Raw genomic sequence first — 14,341 nt, 5'->3', positions numbered from 1 at the left:
TTGGTTTTATCTGGTCTGATCTTCTGCATGTATCATGGCCACGCCTGCTCGTACCTTTTCTTCTTTGTATAGGACCTAGGCTTAGAAATGTATCTTATTAACTTTGGCTAATGTCACAATGTCTTTCCCTTAGTCTTTCCTGCTGCCGGTGTGTGAAGCTGCAGCGATGCGGAAAGTCCTGAAGGTTTATGAGCAGTGGATTAAACAGAAGGACAAACCCTTGTTCATGCAAGAACCAGAGAAACCGTCTGCATTAGATGAAGGCATTGTCATATCTGTGGAGCGCCAGGAAGTTTCCACCGGGTCTGGTGAGAAGGGAAAAGAACGAGAAGAGGTAAGTAGACTAGGATACTTTGTTTTCTACTGGATTAGCCAAGTCCTTACACCCTGAGAAGCAAAGACCTGATACACACTTAAAGCGTCACTTAGTAGAAGAGTCTCTGACTAGTAAGACATAATAAGATGTGGGGATCATCAGGTTAAATGCCTTGATCATCTGTCTGACCAGATATTCCCTCACCTCCACTAGACTATTAGCCCCCTCAAGTTGGATATGAAATGTCCTTTCTAGTATTCCCTCTTTTATGTAATATCTCATTTTAGTAGTTAAAAAAAATCTCCCTCAACGTCAGGCAAATATGACCCCTTTTTATTTATTTTCACGAGACTCATGAGATGAGTCAAGTTTAGAGGTTGTAGGGGAGTGTCACTTCATAAGCCCCCATCTTTGGTTCTATAGTACCTAGAACCATGTTTTTGTGTCATATTAAAGATGGGGATCTCATCTTTTAAGTCCAATCAGAATTGAGGCTTTGTGAGCTACAGAATATGACATACCGGCTGCTAAAGACATAGGTGTAAATGCAAGCTGCAGAAAAAGAACCAGTTCCTGCCTATATTTTAACCGGTGGTATGTCAAGTTGTGTCGTTCATAGAACCAAAAGCCTGTAATGTGATCTGAAAGATGAAATTCTTATCTTTAATATGACAACAAAATCATGTTTCTAGGTGCTATAGAACCAGAGGCCATCTAAAGGGACAATCCCTAACCACTAAACTTGACTCCTCTTGTTGTGAGATGAGTCATATTTGCTTGACTTTGGGAGAGATTTTCATTAAGTAAACGGTTGAGGTTCAACATAAAAGAGGGACTTCCGGAACGGACTTCATACCCTACCTGTGGGGACTAGTAGTTTAGTGGGGTAAATGCTGTCCCTTTTAGGCACATAGACAGTTCATATTATGTATTTGTAAGTGGTTAATGTTATCATTCTCGCGTGTGTGTCTTGACAGGAGTCTCTGTCTTTATTGGAGACGTGCACACTCAACCAACTCCAGAGTGCATGTATATGGGAAAAGTCAGAAAAATAATCCAGGTTGCTTCCTACACATTTATCAGTAATGCACTTCTTGCTTTATAGGACACGCTGACTGTTCCTCAAGGTCACGTCCGCACTTCAAGTTGGTCCAAGTGTCACCAGGACTCCGGTAACAAGGTCTCTGAAGCCGATTTCTTGGACAGGAATGTGAAGGCTGGCGCTCAGGCTGTGTATCAGGTAGTTTATACTCCTCTTCTTTACATGTAATTTATGGTTTATACAAATATCCAGTTTATCACCATTTATTTCATTTTCCTCTTTTAATAGGTTTTTATTGTAAATGCTGCAAATATCATTCTGCTTGAACCAGCAAATGACAACAAGACCATGTTAAATGAACATACGGACATGTGTAAGAGGGTCCTGAACATCTATCGCTACATGGTGGTCCAAGTCTCCATGGATAAGAAGACCTGGTAATAGGAGAAATTTAATTGGATAGTGCCGTGAGCACATGATTGAAACCTTTGCACGCTGTGCAGTATATTTCCACAGGGGATATGTTATGGATTGTGGAGAGTCTGACCAATGGGATCTCCAGTGATAGGGGGGCTAAAGTCCAAATGTGAATACAGCACTTTTTATGTTCATTTACATAGGGCTTCTTATAGAAATGATCGGAGCATTGCTCGCAAATCGACATGAGCAGGATTCCTTAAGTTCGGGTCCAGGGTTCGGGTGCATCCCCTGGCTAGGATTGACACCCTAAAGCCATGGCCAGTAGAAAGTGGTGTCTGTTTTCTAGATTGGTTGTGCGGCCTCCAATCCAGCAATATGCCTAGGTCATACGGGGCGCACACATAGCCCGGACCCCAACTTAAAGTTGTGTTCCGGTCACCTCTACTCGTACACTAGGAGCTTTTGCTTCCTTATTGTCCTGCTCTCTGGAGGTCTGACCACAATGATGACTTGTAACATAGTCATTTCTTATTGTGAACATTTTTTTGTGCATTCATAATAATTAGATTTTTGTGGCTACAAATCCTTAATGATAATGTCCAGTCTCAGTATTCTTATTGAGGCGACAATATATATGTGGTGCACAGAAAAGTAAAATGAAGGCAGAAGTTATTTACAAGGGGCCTTAAAGGGGTTGTCCGAGTTAAAAAAAAAAAAAAAAAAAAAAAAAACTATATGTGGCCGGGAGCAGGCTGCCTAAAATAATAAAGCTGTACTTACCTCCGGTGCCCTCCGGTATCCAGCGCTGCTGTCACTCCGGTCCGGGCGCCATGTAAACAAACATGGCCGCCGGAGCAGCGCTGGACTCAGCTTCCGGCCGGCCGTGGCCGGGTACGCCTATCCGTCCCTATACACAGCATTGTGTATGGGGGCCGGAAGGTTGTCGGGTCCGGCCGGAACTGAGTCCAGCGCTGCTCCGGTGGCCATGTTTGTTTACATGGCGCCCGGACCGGAGCGACAGCAGCGCTGGATACGGGAGGGCACCGGGAGGTAAGTACAGCTTTATTGTTTTAGTCAGCCCGCTCCCGGCCACATATAGTTTTTTTTTTTTAAAACTCGGACAACCCCTTTAATGAACCTCGACAGCCTACATGAGACTGCCCAGGAAAGGATCAGGATGGTTGCAGTATAATCATGTTATATGAAGACTATGCATTACACGTCTATGTTCCTAACACCTATGATGTTTCCTCGTGTCCAGGATGCAGCTGCTGCTGGTTATGCTCAGGGTGACGGAGTCTGTGCTGAAGATCCCACCGCTGGTTCTACTGCAATATCAAGGCAGAAAGAATCAAATTTTGGCTGGGCGGCTGGCAGGACCTTTGTTCCAGGTAAGGGTTGCTGGAATTGGTCTGGGGTCACACATGCATCGGGGGTTTCTGTTCCGCTCTTCCATTATAGAAGTGTATGACGGAATCCGAATACAGATGGTTCACATTTTTCTATTCCACATAAGGTTACATGTTCAAAATGGTAGTTTTTGTCATTTATAGCAGAAAAAAATGCTCTTCTGTGGTGAGGAAGTGTTTCCTTACATCATATATAACTATGCTGCTTGAGTCCCATTCTTGGCACAGTTCATGAAATCCCTCCACCACAGGGTCCGTGTTTCATCTACCATCCACGGCTGTGTGTGTTTTTTAGCCTTAAGAATTATTTCTTATACCCCTCAGACCCTGATCGTGGCCTGGATTAAGTCCAGTCTTCACGTCAGCGTTTCCCGGGAGCTGTGGGACGATTTACTTGCTGTTATGTCATCGCTGACTTACTGGGAGGAGCAAGCGACGGAATGGGCTCACACCATGGAAACCTTAACCAAAGTGCTGGCCAAGAACGTCTACCATCTGGACCTGAACGAGCTGCCGCTAGACAAGCTAAGCGAGCAAAAGCTGAAGAAGCACAAGGGCAAAGGTTAAATAAATGCACCTCACAGTCTCACAACAACGCTAATGTTACTTCCTAAAGCTCAGATTAACCCTTTAATGACGTAACAACATTTTACAGCAATTATTGTGGGTACTTCTTCAGATGTGACACTTTTTGACAGAAGATTGCAGGACCCAGTGTCCTGCTACTATCACTAGGAAAAACTCAGATCCTGAGTGTTTATTCCTGTGTCCACGGTGACTAAGGATCTGCACATGGAGTGGGCTCACTCTGCCACCCATCGGCATCCTGCAGTTGGAGGTGCCAATGGTGTAGCACAGTAGCCCGGTGCTGCCCCTTTAAGGTAAAAAATAAGGTCAAATCACACACTTTGCATCTCCACACCTACCAACCCAGGCTAGAAAACTTTTTACGTATCCTGTACTACAAAAAACATAAAAGATATATATATATATATTTATATTTATATTTATATTATTTGACTTGTGTATGAGTCTGGGGTGGGAAATATACTGGTCACAGCCACCCTCAGTAATGTGCTGAAAAAATTGTGCTGAAATACTTATACTTGAATACTTGAATATATACAGTAAATGAAAAATGATGCCCAAATCTACAATTTTAATAATCCTCCATTACACTGAATGATTATATTTATCACAATCAAAAATCTTTATAAACCCCAAGTGTGTAAAAATTTAAATTTACGGGTCCTTCCAAAAAAAAAAATTTATGCAAAGGAACGTCCTTTAAAAAAAGAAATAAAAACATACCACATTTATAAGGGAGGGGGGTTTATTTATGTTTCGTATTTCATATGTTTTTATGTAATTTCGACGATAATGGCAAAAAATATTAGTAGAAAAAGTGCAGTAGACTTGCCTTCTACTGCACAGAAAGGGTTGATAAAGTTCACCAGTAGGATATGTAAAACGTTAATTTGGGCTTCTAAAAAATAGTTTGTTCTGAAAAAAAAAAAAAACAAGACCCGACAACTATAGTGACCAGAAAAAGTAGAGAACATTCCATTATGCACCATGGATTTATTGCAGAAACTTCAATGGAGCGCTGGTTCTGTCATGTGATGGAGGCTACCTGCTCCTGTACCCAGCACACCGCTTTGACTTTGATATTTCTTTATTGACTAATATTCCTTTATCTAGGAGGAGGCCATGAGTTTCAGAAAGGTGCTGTGGATAAGTCGTTCTCACGAGGGTGGAGTAGAGAGCAGCCAGGCCAGGCTCCAATGCGCCAGCGCAGCGCCACTACCACCGGATCACCCGGCACTGAGAAAGCCAGGAGCATTGTGCGGCAGAAAACTATCGGTATGCTATCAAATAACATCCGTCATGATTCCATTGCTCATATCATGACCTCACTGGTTGCGGGGTGATAAGCGCGGTCAGAATCTGGGTCGGCTTGATATCAGCAGCAGAAGGTGTTGGCTTTGTGTAGAACCCATCTTCAATGTGTAAAATGTGCGTCATTTCAGTTTGCTGAGTTGCCTCATTTTCCAGTGTAGACTATAATGTGTGGTTTCTATAGTCTTTAATTGAAGGGCTTTTCCATTCTATGTAAATTAAGCTTCTGCACAATGTAATAATAGGTTAATTTTTAGAGGCTATAGATGCTTTTCAGTTGGTTTCCTTAAAGGGAACCTGTCACCACATTTTTCACAAATACAGCTAGTGACAGGTTCCTATATAGACCTCTTAACTAAATGATAACCTTTTCTAGCTAAAAATTGTTTCCTTCACATCCCCATAAAATCAACTTTGTTATCTTTCCTATCATACAGACAGATTCCGATCGAGTCAGAGGTTTATACTCTTCCCCATGCCCCATTTAGCACTTCATGTCATGTGACCAGAGTGATGGCATCTAAAGTCCTTTACCAACTTATGTTTGCAAAATCTACCTCAATTATGTATCTGATCACATGAAATCACAGTAGCTTCCAAAGAGGATGGGGAGGAGGAGAAGTCCATTAATGCTGTGGGTTCATGTAATCGGATATATACATGGGGTAGATTTTGCAAATATTAGTTGGTAAAGGAACTTGGATGACATCCCTCTTGTCACACGACATGAAGTGCTGAATTGGACATAGGGAAGAGTAGAAATAAGTGAGGACGGGAGTACACGCCCTCTCTGAGGATCTGACTGTATGCCAGGTAAGATAACAAAGTTGATTTTATGGGGATGTGGGGGAAACAATTATTAGCTTAAGGGTGTAATTTAGTGCATAGGGTTCTATGGGAACCTGTCACTAGTTTTAGTTGTGAAAAATGTGTTGACAGGTTTCCTTTAAAAGTAGTTGGCTTCTGCATTGTTTATGTACCGTAATACATTGCAAGCTGAAAAGTACCATTTCCTAGCATATCTTCTGTGTCTCCAGTCTATCCCATCTCTCCTGGACAGTTACTAAATTGAATTATGGGCAAGCAAAAATTATATGATGATTTAGGAGAGAACACATTGGAGACCTGGCTTCTTCTAGTGGATGGCATCCTGCAGCTTGCTGTGCACTGCATTACATGGTAACTGCAGGAGCCAAATTATTGATGCTTTTTATAAAATTATTACAAAAGCAACTTTTTAGCCCCAAAAGGTGCGCAATTAAATAACCAAAAGTCCATAGGCTAGCTATCAGTTTTTCTGCTAGCTGTCAAAGAATGGAAACTTCAGGACAGGTTTTGGCCTCCAGATGTTAAAACCAGAGGTTTTTAGGCTATAGGTATATTCTAACCTATAGCTTTTAGACATTGAGCCTCAGGCTATCTTTCGGGAAAAGTTCTCAGCTACAGAATGTAAACCATGTTCTATTTGCGGACAGCTGTGAGCATGATGCAGTGAGTAAGCCTTATTTACCAAGAACTGGAAAACCCTGTTTTTTCATACATTACCACACAATTTACAGTTTTCAATATAGATTCATTATCACATCATGTACTGTAGATCAATACATAATGGAATTTCAGTCATTTGACAGGAACCTTATCCAGAAACCCCTTAGTATTTTCTAGCTTTAAAGGGATCTTCGGGAATTACGGTATTAATGGCTGAACCCAAGGTTGTTTGACAGGTTTTACCTTTAAAGGAAATCTACCATCAAAATTAATCATGTTAAACCAGGGACACTTACTCATAGATCCAGGCACCGTGACTGTAGTAATATTCTTTTATTTGTTATCCATGGCCTCCTTCCTTCTAAAAATCAACTGTTAAGAAGTATGCTAGTGACCCTGAAGGGCTCTGGGGACATTATCCGAGCCCCTCAGTGCTGCAGATTCACAGGCTGTTACAATGGGCACAACATGTCTTACCCAACCCAATGGAAGAGTGACTGCTTTGCTCATTGTTACAGCCTGTGAAACTGCAGCACTGAGGGGCTCTGGAAACACCCCCCTGAGCCATTCAGGCTCATAATCTTAATTTTAAAAGTTGATTTTAGAAGGAAGGAGGCCATGGATAACAAATTTAAGGAGATTACCACAGTCACTGTGCCTGCATCTATGAGTAAGTGAGTTATCATGCTGGATTTTGATGGTGGATTTCCTTCAAGAACCATTTATAACAGTGTAAGTTGGCAAAGCTGTTTTGCGGCTTCTCCTGTTCACTGGAATCAGATGAGCTACAGGACCAACAACCGGCACTTGTTCAGAAAAGTTGTACCTATGTGAAGAATTAAAGGGAAGCAGTGCACAGAAGATCTCACAAGTGTAAAGTCATATCTAGGTGATAAGGTTGGTAATCCTTAGATGAAGGTGCATCCATGTCTTAATCGGGGTTGTATCAAGTTAGCTACCGTATGTATCTCCAAAATACAGGTATAGTGGATAAGAAGATTATCCTTAAGGTCCGACTGCTGGAATCCCCACCAAATAAAAGAACAGCACCCCCAGCAGTCTGGAGAACAGTGGCCTGGTTTACATTTACCGGTGGAGCGTCGGGTCAAGCATGTGGCCTGTTGCTGAGCACAGTACTCCTCTGGCACTCTCCTTGAGTAGATGGCAGTGCCCGAGATAACCTGTACTCAGCTATTTCCAACACTCTCATGCGAATTAGTGGAGGAGCACGACACATGATTAACCTCTCTCCCCTCATTATAATGAAAGAATGTGGGTCCAAGTTGTTGGATTCTCACCGATCACCTTGTGATCCCCTATCCTGTGTATGTATCTGTCAGTGTAGCTTCATAACATGCTAAAAGCTCATTATATTTGGGTTTTGTCTGCTAGGGTGGAGACTGATATTTCGCAGCTCTACATACTTGCTCCGTATGAGGTTCCCAAGAGAGGGGTAAACTCTGCTTCTTAAGTCACAGTCAGAGGAGCATAACGGCTACATTTTGTGGGGTATTCTGCTATAGGTGACTCTCAGGGGTGCCACTTGAGGGGGTGCAGAGGGTCCAAGAGGCTAAAGAGGTACCTTTTGTCATATGAGAAAATACTAGTACTATATACAACACATTATAATTGGGCGCCTGGCACATATTTTGCACTGGGGCCCGGCAGCTTCAAGTTACAGATTTTATATAAAGCGACTTCCTTGTGGACCTCTGTGGATGTGACAAGGACTAGGAAGGTTGACCCATCCAGGCTTCAGCACTACATTGAGGAGAACCTCCGGAGCCGTATATATTACCACTAGGAGCTCATCTGCTTTCCGTGTAATTGTGCAGTTTGTGGTAGATATTTGTGTTTCTCCCCCTCTTCTTGCTCTGTAGATCCACCTCCACACGTCCATGCTTCTCCATCACAGCGCACAATGTTGTAGAGTTTCTCCACGTACATATTGTTTCTTCTGTCTGCTTCTTGTGGTTTTGCCGTACTCTCATCAGTCACTTCTCTTCCCTCTCCGCTCCCTCTTCTCTCTTCCCCCCCCCCCCCCCCGATCTCTCCTGTCTTTCTGTCTTCTTTTTTTTAAGCCATGAGGAGCCGATCCATTGGGGACAGTGCCCTGCCATCAGCCTCTATCCGCAGCGCTAAAAGTGCACCTGTCCTGATCCATCCTTCCAAACCCCTTCTGCCTGATATTGTTCTCACTCTGCTTTCCGATGAGCTGTCAGGTAGTGGCACCTCTGTCTGCACCCCTTCCCACTGTCTGCAGCCCCCTGTGACCACGCATAATAGGAGAGCATTGTACCGTGCCTAATAGAGAAGGGAGCAATCTAAGCGCTTATTCCCCTCTATGCACGCTCTCTAATCATGGCTATGAGACATTCTCAAAATCCTTCCTGAACCCATATTTGCAGCTAGTGCTCCGGGTACCTGTAACTTGTATTAAATGAAATCAACCACCAGGAGGAAGGATTGTAAACCAAGCACACTGACATATTGGTGTGTGCTCCTGCTGACGGGTTCTGCTATTCTTTTTTTTTTTTTTTTTTTTGGAAAATCAAGGGCATAAGAAGCTAAAATAAGAGAGGATCTTGCCAGGGGGGGGAGCATGTAAGTGTGCTTGGTTTACAAGCCTTCATCCTGGTGGTAGATTTACTTTTAAGTGATCAGCCAATAGGACACAAATCATGGGTCCTGTATTATCATATTATCAATTGAATATAATTTTATATTCTCTGTTATTGAGACATATTTGATATGATCCAGACTTGAAATGCTATAATTTGGACCATACATGTGTACTCCCAGCGCAACTTCCCAAACTTCTAAACTCTGTTTCCTGCAGCTTTGAGAATGTCTGATATGCCCTATATGCAAGGAGATTTTCTGCACTAACTTGCTGTATTCACTTGTTTACTCGTATTTATTACCTGGAATCGCTAACCTTTTATTACAGCATCTGCCACGCCTGTCGCCTTTACCTTAGAGAATGGCTTCATTCAACTTATTACAGTCAATTCATCTGTTAATGTATTCTCCTTCTGTATTAAAATTCTGAGCCACTTTACAAATATTTAACATCAAGTATGTCACATTTCATAGCACCACTAGATGCTGATCTTTAGGGGCTTCTATTACCCTTAAAGGAAATCTATATTTAAAATCATTTTCTTATTATCTGTGGCCCCCTTCCTTCTAAAATCAATGTTTAAAATTATGATGGTGATCTAAAAGAGCTATTGGGGGTCATTACTCGAGCCCCTCCGTGCTGCAGCTTCATAGGTTGTTACACCGTGCAGGAGAATTTCCCACCTCCCATTGTGTTATTATATAAGACAGCAGGATGGGGAAGTCCTGATGGAGCAGTTGGGAGGGGAGACTGTGTAACAACCTGTGAAGCTGGAGCATAGAGGGTCGCTGGTAACAACCCTAGGCGCCCTGTTTATTAGCATAAATTTAAAAGTTGACGGAAGAAAGACATGCATAACAAATAGACTTCCTTTGAGTTTTAGCCGGCTGGTCACCGCAGTGCAGTTTTAAGGACTCCTGTTGTCATATTTAAGAGGATGATTTTTTTAAATTTAAGGGGTTTTTTAATATTACATGCGTAGAGTCTTCTGTAGCCTGAGACTTCCACCCTGCATCATCTCCCTTCCTAGCTGTGTTTCCTTCGTGTTGGCTGGGTATCAACACAATGACACACAAAGCAGAATCGGCGTGTACCTATAGAAATCTTCTGACGTACATGCTGAACAAGTCCAGAAATATAATGGCAAATGGATCCATCGTTTGGCCTCTGCTTATTATACATCTCAGCCAGCTGTAACCCCTAGATGAGAAAGTGTAATACACTTCATTATTTCATCCTGAAAAAAAATTGTTCTAAACTATTGGGGACGGATGCCATTTTATGGCATCGATCTCTAGCCTCCGCTGTAGTTGTTTCCCAGTGACGTACCTGTAAATATATGGGATTCCCCCTGAATTTCAGCAGCATGTTGTTTCCTCCTCTGAAGGGGCTGAAGAGGAGGACATATCCCACTGTATAGTTATACAGCAGAGATGCATTGCAGTCCTCCAATATAAGGATACAATACTTGAAAGTAGCCATTGTACTGTAGGCTTGGAAAATATAAACTCCAATTTACTTAGATTGTATCGCCCCAGTTACCTCCTTTTTGCATGCCGCCATTTTACTTTACCAACCTGCATACTAACGTTAATGCGTCCCCAGCCCCGAATGTTAACCCTTATGTTCCAGATGACCCGCCCTAATCAATGCCTGCTATGAAATGTATTGCTTGTCTGTGTATAAAGAAGTAGGAAAACTTTTAAAGTTGATTTCATACTGGATGTCATTGCATTATGTTGGCACGACTTCTTTCTACACAGCTTCAAAATCCTATGATAAGTTTTTATGTCACATGTAAGACAATTTACAATTGTTTTTCCCTTTCTGCAGAAATGGAGGATGTTCCCGTCCATCCACGCGTCCCCCGAGTGCGACATTATTCCCAAAGTGAAGAGACCCCTACGGAGACATTTGGAGGAGCCAACGAGGAAGCATCAACCATACCTCGTAGCAGCAGCACATCTGACATCCTGGGGCCCATTGCGGCCGAGAGAGTGAAAGGTGCAGTGCCCGTTGCAGAGCATTCCTCCCCTCAGCCTCCGGACCCCCCTTGTGCTAACACACACTGTCAGGAAGCATCCCTAACACAGGCGGATGGCAGTATATATGATCACCTTTGCCAATTGACTGACTCGGCTGAATTGACAGACGCAGAACTTGAGCAGGGATGGTATGAGGAATTAGAGGGAGGAGACGTTGTGCCTTCTTTAAGGGGTCATTTAAAGGAGCAAAGCACTCAAGGCGAAGGGATGGAAAAAAGCAAGGTGGGGTCTACTTTGGTGGATCATAAAACAGAACATTTTGAGTCAGAGATGTGCACTAAAGGAGAGGGACATTCAGTGTTATTTGAGGGGCTCCATCACACCCAAGTCTATTCACTACAGGGTGAGAGTAGTTCAGGGAAAGAGTGGCACGTAGTTAGGAAATCTGGGGGACTGAAGGTTCCTGGTAGATCACGGGACCTTCATGTAAGAATACAGGCTGATGGAGAGCTTAATGAACATAAATCTGTCCCGGAGCAAAGTGACCGGAAGAAAGGTCTATTTAGACAGGCAGCAGCAGAGGAAGATGAGGGTCCTGAAGGGCAAACTTCTCATCCTCCTGGTGGTGATCATGGGGCCAACGTAAAGAACTTGTGTGAGCCTGGAACGCACAAGGCCAAAGCGATTCGCCGGAAACGCAACACTGTTCAGGTGTCTTTCCGCCCTTCTACCGAAGCCGTGCTCTTCTACAATTCTATGGAGAACAAAGACGCCCCTTGGAAGGTCAGGCTGCGGAAATTAAGTGGCTTGACTTCAACCTCATCTATGGTGGTAGACACAGGGAAGCCCACGGCCTACGCTGCCATGGGCGCGGTAAGAGTAGCGTCAGGAGTTAGCCAGCCAGGGCTTGACCATACTGATATCCCCTACCCTCCAACACAAGTCCATAAGGAATCTAGCCGCATCCGGCCACGGTCTAGCAGTCAAGAGAGAGCGTCTTCTCATGCGTCTTTAGGAGGCGTGTATAAATCTGTTGTTCATGCTCTCTCAAAACCTAAGGCCAGCGTGTCCGTGCAGAAGCAGCAAAGGACGGCAGCCGAGGCTCCGCTGAGGGACCTGTACGGTCATGTAATGGGCTATTTTGGAAGGAAGGCCGCAGGTGAGATCCTTCAGCCCTGGGAAGTGTCCCCAGAGCGCACGCAAAGACGCAACACCCGTTTGGCTTTGTATTGCAGACGAAAAAAAAAAAAACCAGCTGCCAGCAATCAGGAGCTTCTTTTGGGATGACTTGCCGCTTATTCCTCACCCATGGCTCGTTGACACCCTCTCTGGGATCTTTGCATGTGACTTCCCTGTGGCTGTTATAACCTTTCTGAAAGTGTTGTACCCCGCCTACCTATCTCTGCTTTCTGTACTAATACCCCTCCCTGTGAGGTGAGTCCCATCACTTCCAAGGCTATTATGGCTTGTTGTCACTTCTACTCAGTGTTTTGTCCTGCAGACGTCTCGTTCTCGTTCGTCATGTTACACGTAATTGTTTGTTGGGATACAATGAATGGGGAATCTTTTCATTCTTGTCACGTAACTGTTTTGTTGATGTGTCCGGTCGTACCACTTAACGGCATGATGCAGGGATATCACATTGACATCAGAGATGCCAAAAGTTTATACCAGAGAGTAATGCGGGAGATCACTTTGCCATATAAGTGAATGGAACAATAGCCAAGCATGCACACCTGCTCACTGTGTTGATTTGGGCAACATCCAGGACCCTGTTCTTGTCATTGCTTGGGTCCCAGTAGTCACCCATTTCCTATCACTAAAATAGAGTGATGGCATATCTCCTTTAAAGAGGACCTTTCACCACCTTACGTGGTGATGAATAATTCTCTGGGAGCTGCTTCACAGATTCATGGGGCACTTAGAATTTTCTTTCAACACCCCCCCCCCACAGTTGCTGAACTATGAATCTCAGTATCTGACCATTGTAAGCCTCTCCACTGTCAGAGAGGAGGAGCTTGAGCAGAAGAGGAGGAGGAGGGGGGGGGGTGTTATAACTTTTGAGTGTCAAAGGAAATTTTCATAACACACACCCCCTCCTCTGCACCAGCTCCTCCTCTCTGACAGTACAAAGGATTACAGTGATCAAATACTAGGACAGATATCTCCGCAACTGTAGGGGCTTTCAGAGTGCCCCCTTGAATCTGTTTAACAGCTCCTATACTAAGGTATGGTCATATTCACACGTGTAAGTTGGTTAAAAGTCCTCCTTAAAGAAGTTTTCCATCTTTAATGTATTGACGACCTCTGCATTGAAACTGAGCATCAGTTCCCAGCACCGTCCACTGTTCAGAGTACGGATTTAGGCTTTGGGAACAGCTGATTGCTGGGGGTCCATTTGTCTAATTGCCCCGCATGAGATATTGAGGATAGGTCATCAGTAGTTTAGAAAATAAAGTATTCTTCATGCTCTGCAATTTTTCCAAATATTTCAAATATCTGTTTACTCTCATTTACTAGGAGCCCCTCACACGCTATAATCTCTCCAGCTCAGCTTGTTGTTATAGTTGTGTTATATACTCACTATTGTGCTATACGTGTCTATATTTTCCAGCCAGAAAATCTGTAGTGTATTCAATTATTGGCAATTGTTGCACATGTACACATGCTTAGTTATACTTTGTATCTGATAACTAATTTCCTGTTACTACTCCTATTTACATATCTCAGAGACTCGATTCACATGGCCAGAACATGCTGTATTATATAGACAAAGCCACAAATCCCACCCTGACCTTGGGTCTATTGACCAAACTAACCACATTAAAGAGCTTGTTCTGGAGGACTGACCCCAAGAGAACATGAAAGAACTTGTACCTCTCTTTCTCTGGTCCCACACTACTCCTTTGGTCCCCGCCAAGCATCCGTTATACAGAGGCTCAGCGGATGTCATGACCTTAAGCTACATTCATTCCTTTTTTGCCTCAGTCTGACAAGTGGGAAACACAGGGTAGAAAGATGTAGACAGCTGTATGTCTTTCCATACTGCTCCTTCCTGAGCAAGGTATACGCTGAGGCCTGACAGCCAACTTATTGCATCCCTACCCTGGCCTCCGCTGACCATACACTCAGGGAGGTCCCTAGTGATGTTATGTCCAT

At 43.5% G+C, this 14,341-nt stretch overlaps 1 protein-coding gene across 6 annotated transcripts in view; it reads left to right on the top strand.

Annotated features, from left to right (window-relative positions):
- RALGAPA1 (Ral GTPase activating protein catalytic subunit alpha 1) overlaps positions 1–14,341 on the top strand; it is a 130,605-nt gene that overhangs the window by 43,866 nt on the left and 72,398 nt on the right. For 3 of the 6 annotated variants that reach the window (XM_072115525.1, XM_072115524.1, XM_072115526.1), the window contains exons 11-18: positions 134–334; positions 1,422–1,556; positions 1,647–1,795; positions 3,040–3,169; positions 3,512–3,749; positions 4,889–5,050; positions 8,656–8,796; positions 11,031–11,201. In XM_072115525.1, coding sequence (XP_071971626.1) covers positions 134–334; positions 1,422–1,556; positions 1,647–1,795; positions 3,040–3,169; positions 3,512–3,749; positions 4,889–5,050; positions 8,656–8,796; positions 11,031–11,201 — 1,327 coding nt within the window. Of the gene's footprint in view, positions 1–133; positions 335–1,421; positions 1,557–1,646; positions 1,796–3,039; positions 3,170–3,511; positions 3,750–4,888; positions 5,051–8,655; positions 8,797–11,030; positions 12,342–14,341 lie in introns of all 6 variants that reach the window. The other 3 variants (XM_072115528.1, XM_072115527.1, XM_072115523.1) reach the window with 2 other exon arrangements.

The sequence above is a fragment of the Engystomops pustulosus genome, chromosome 7, assembly GCF_040894005.1.
Source record: "Engystomops pustulosus chromosome 7, aEngPut4.maternal, whole genome shotgun sequence".
Taxonomy (NCBI): domain Eukaryota; kingdom Metazoa; phylum Chordata; class Amphibia; order Anura; family Leptodactylidae; genus Engystomops; species Engystomops pustulosus.
Note: the sequence above shows the minus strand (reverse complement) of the source record. Positions and strands in the feature narration are given on the sequence as shown.